The 2105-nt window shown below is 42.9% G+C and overlaps 1 protein-coding gene across 1 annotated transcript in view; it reads left to right on the top strand.

Moving 5' to 3' along the window:
* Positions 1 to 3: 3 nt before the first annotated feature.
* LOC101861214 (endo-1,4-beta-xylanase 3) overlaps positions 4 to 2105 on the top strand; it is a gene marked incomplete in the record, with an annotated part of 22387 nt that continues 20285 nt past the window's right edge. The window contains 3 exon segments of the mRNA XM_013084031.1: positions 4 to 412; positions 1228 to 1376; positions 1979 to 2074. Of these exon segments, the coding sequence (XP_012939485.1) occupies positions 195 to 412; positions 1228 to 1376; positions 1979 to 2074 (463 nt within the window).

Below are 2105 nucleotides of genomic sequence, written 5' to 3' on the forward strand. Positions count from 1 at the left end.
TAGCCCTCTTTCTCATGTCCTCCCAGCTCAGCACAAACTAGGAGTTGTTTGGCTGTTATCAGATAAGTGTAGAGTGAATGGCATATAAAATGAACCCTTACTGACCAAACGTATCCATCTGTTCGGTGCTGCAGTCACACCGACAGCACCTTTGCTCACATCTCTTCCTAGAAGTTGAATTATTATTCAACAAAATGAGAAGTGGCAAGTACAGAATCCTCAGCTTACCGGCACTGTGTGCTATTGTTGCTTTGGTTCTGTGGAACGGTTCAGTTGCTAGAGCGGCCGTGGAACTGCTAAAGAACCCCGGGTTTGAGAACGGAGTGACGTTCTGGTCCCATGATGGGTTTAGCATGATCACCACAACGGAGCAGGTGCATGGAGGACGAGTGGCCGTCAAGTGTACTGGCAGGTCAGTCTTCTACCTTTGGCTATGCTTCTTTTGTTTGTCTGCTCTGACCCAGAAGGATTTTGGTTCAGTTCCATTTGCTGTAGAATGTACAAAAATGTTAATGGTATTTGTAAAATGTATAATATTTAACGCCTCTTTCAAAAAGGCACGGTTATTTAAGACAGTAGACGGCAGAATTTACCACCCATCTGCAATAGAGTTGTGCTAAGTAGATAACCTTGACAACGCTCCCAACATCTTGGATTTAAGAATGCCACCCCACCTCCCTCCCCCTTGTGGATTCGAACCAGTGCCATCTGTACCATTGCACATCATTATAATATCTATTGAGCTAACGTTGAGCCTTGCGGGGTCCGTCGCTCGGTGAGTAAAAGCCCAATTTCTGGTGCACACAACCTGAACACGAGGCATCTATTTATGTATATATATTTGTTGTCGCATTGAGTAGGCCTACATTATGTATTTGTATTGTTCACTCATAACGATGTATTTGTGTGCGTGTGATGAGAGAGAAGATATGTGTGTGTGAGTGTGTATGTATGTTGACGTTTGTGTGTGTGCGTAAGTGTGTATATATGTGCGTGTGTGTGCGTGAGTGAGTGAATTAAATGCATGTAAGTGTATGTGTGTGTATGTGTGTGTGTGTGTGTGTGTGTGTGTGTGTGTGTGTGTGTGTGTGTGTGTGCGTGTTCGCGTTCGTGTGCGTGTGCGTGTACGTGTACGTGTACGTGTGCGCGTATGCCTGTTTTTGCATATGTGTATGTTTCATTACTTCTGTGTGTACATGCACGAAAATATCAAACGTTCCTTCACAGAACTCAATCTTGGATGGGTCCTGCGCAGAACATTCAGATCTCCCGAGGCAAACAATACATGTTCAAGTCTTACATAAGGCTCATCAAAGACCTTCCAGGGAAAATGTACCAGAAAGCCGTCGTGAAAATCAGCTTTACGTTGAAAGACGGTATGTTCATGTTGGCGTCTTCTGTTTGAATAGATGTGTTACATGTATTTTAAAAGACTCAACACTGAAAAGGTGCAGATCTGTATATTTTATAGAAATATGACCAAAAAGATCATATTTTTCTTCTCTGTTTTGGATACTGTTATATCTGTCCATAGTGCAGTATGTTTACAAGACATAAAACAAGATAGGTTTTTTTAACCAGTCTCAGAAGACGCCAACGATTCCGTGAAACCAAAACCCTTGGCGATATACACGCAAAGGGATAGATGTTGCTACGCGAATACAAACATTACTTTGTTTCATTTCTCAAACAGTCTCATTTAGAATACCCATTGCTCCTTCTCTCTGCATACAAAATTCGTCAAGTGCTAAAAACAGTACCGGTATCCAAGAGGCCCTCGGAATTTTTGTGGACGCTCTTCTTTTTAGTATCCCTAACAGAGGACTCACAGAGGAGTGGCCAACGCGCTTTTAATAACATGCATGAAATTGTTCCTTGCCGTCTTTGGAACTGGACTAACATTTCAGTAATGGATTGATGTATCTTATTAAAGCATTTAGGCAGAAACCGCTTATGAACAATTATGTCAATTTCTCAGGTTCCAAGAATTACTTCCCTGTGTGCACCAGAGCTTACCTGACGGCAGCTGACGGGTGGACCCTTTTGGGTGGTGACTTCTCACCTCCAAACATTGGTAGGAAGCTCATCTGCTCGCTCTCTCTCTC

This window comes from Aplysia californica, unplaced genomic scaffold, assembly GCF_000002075.1.
Source record: "Aplysia californica isolate F4 #8 unplaced genomic scaffold, AplCal3.0 scaffold00269, whole genome shotgun sequence".
Lineage (NCBI taxonomy): Eukaryota > Metazoa > Mollusca > Gastropoda > Aplysiida > Aplysiidae > Aplysia > Aplysia californica.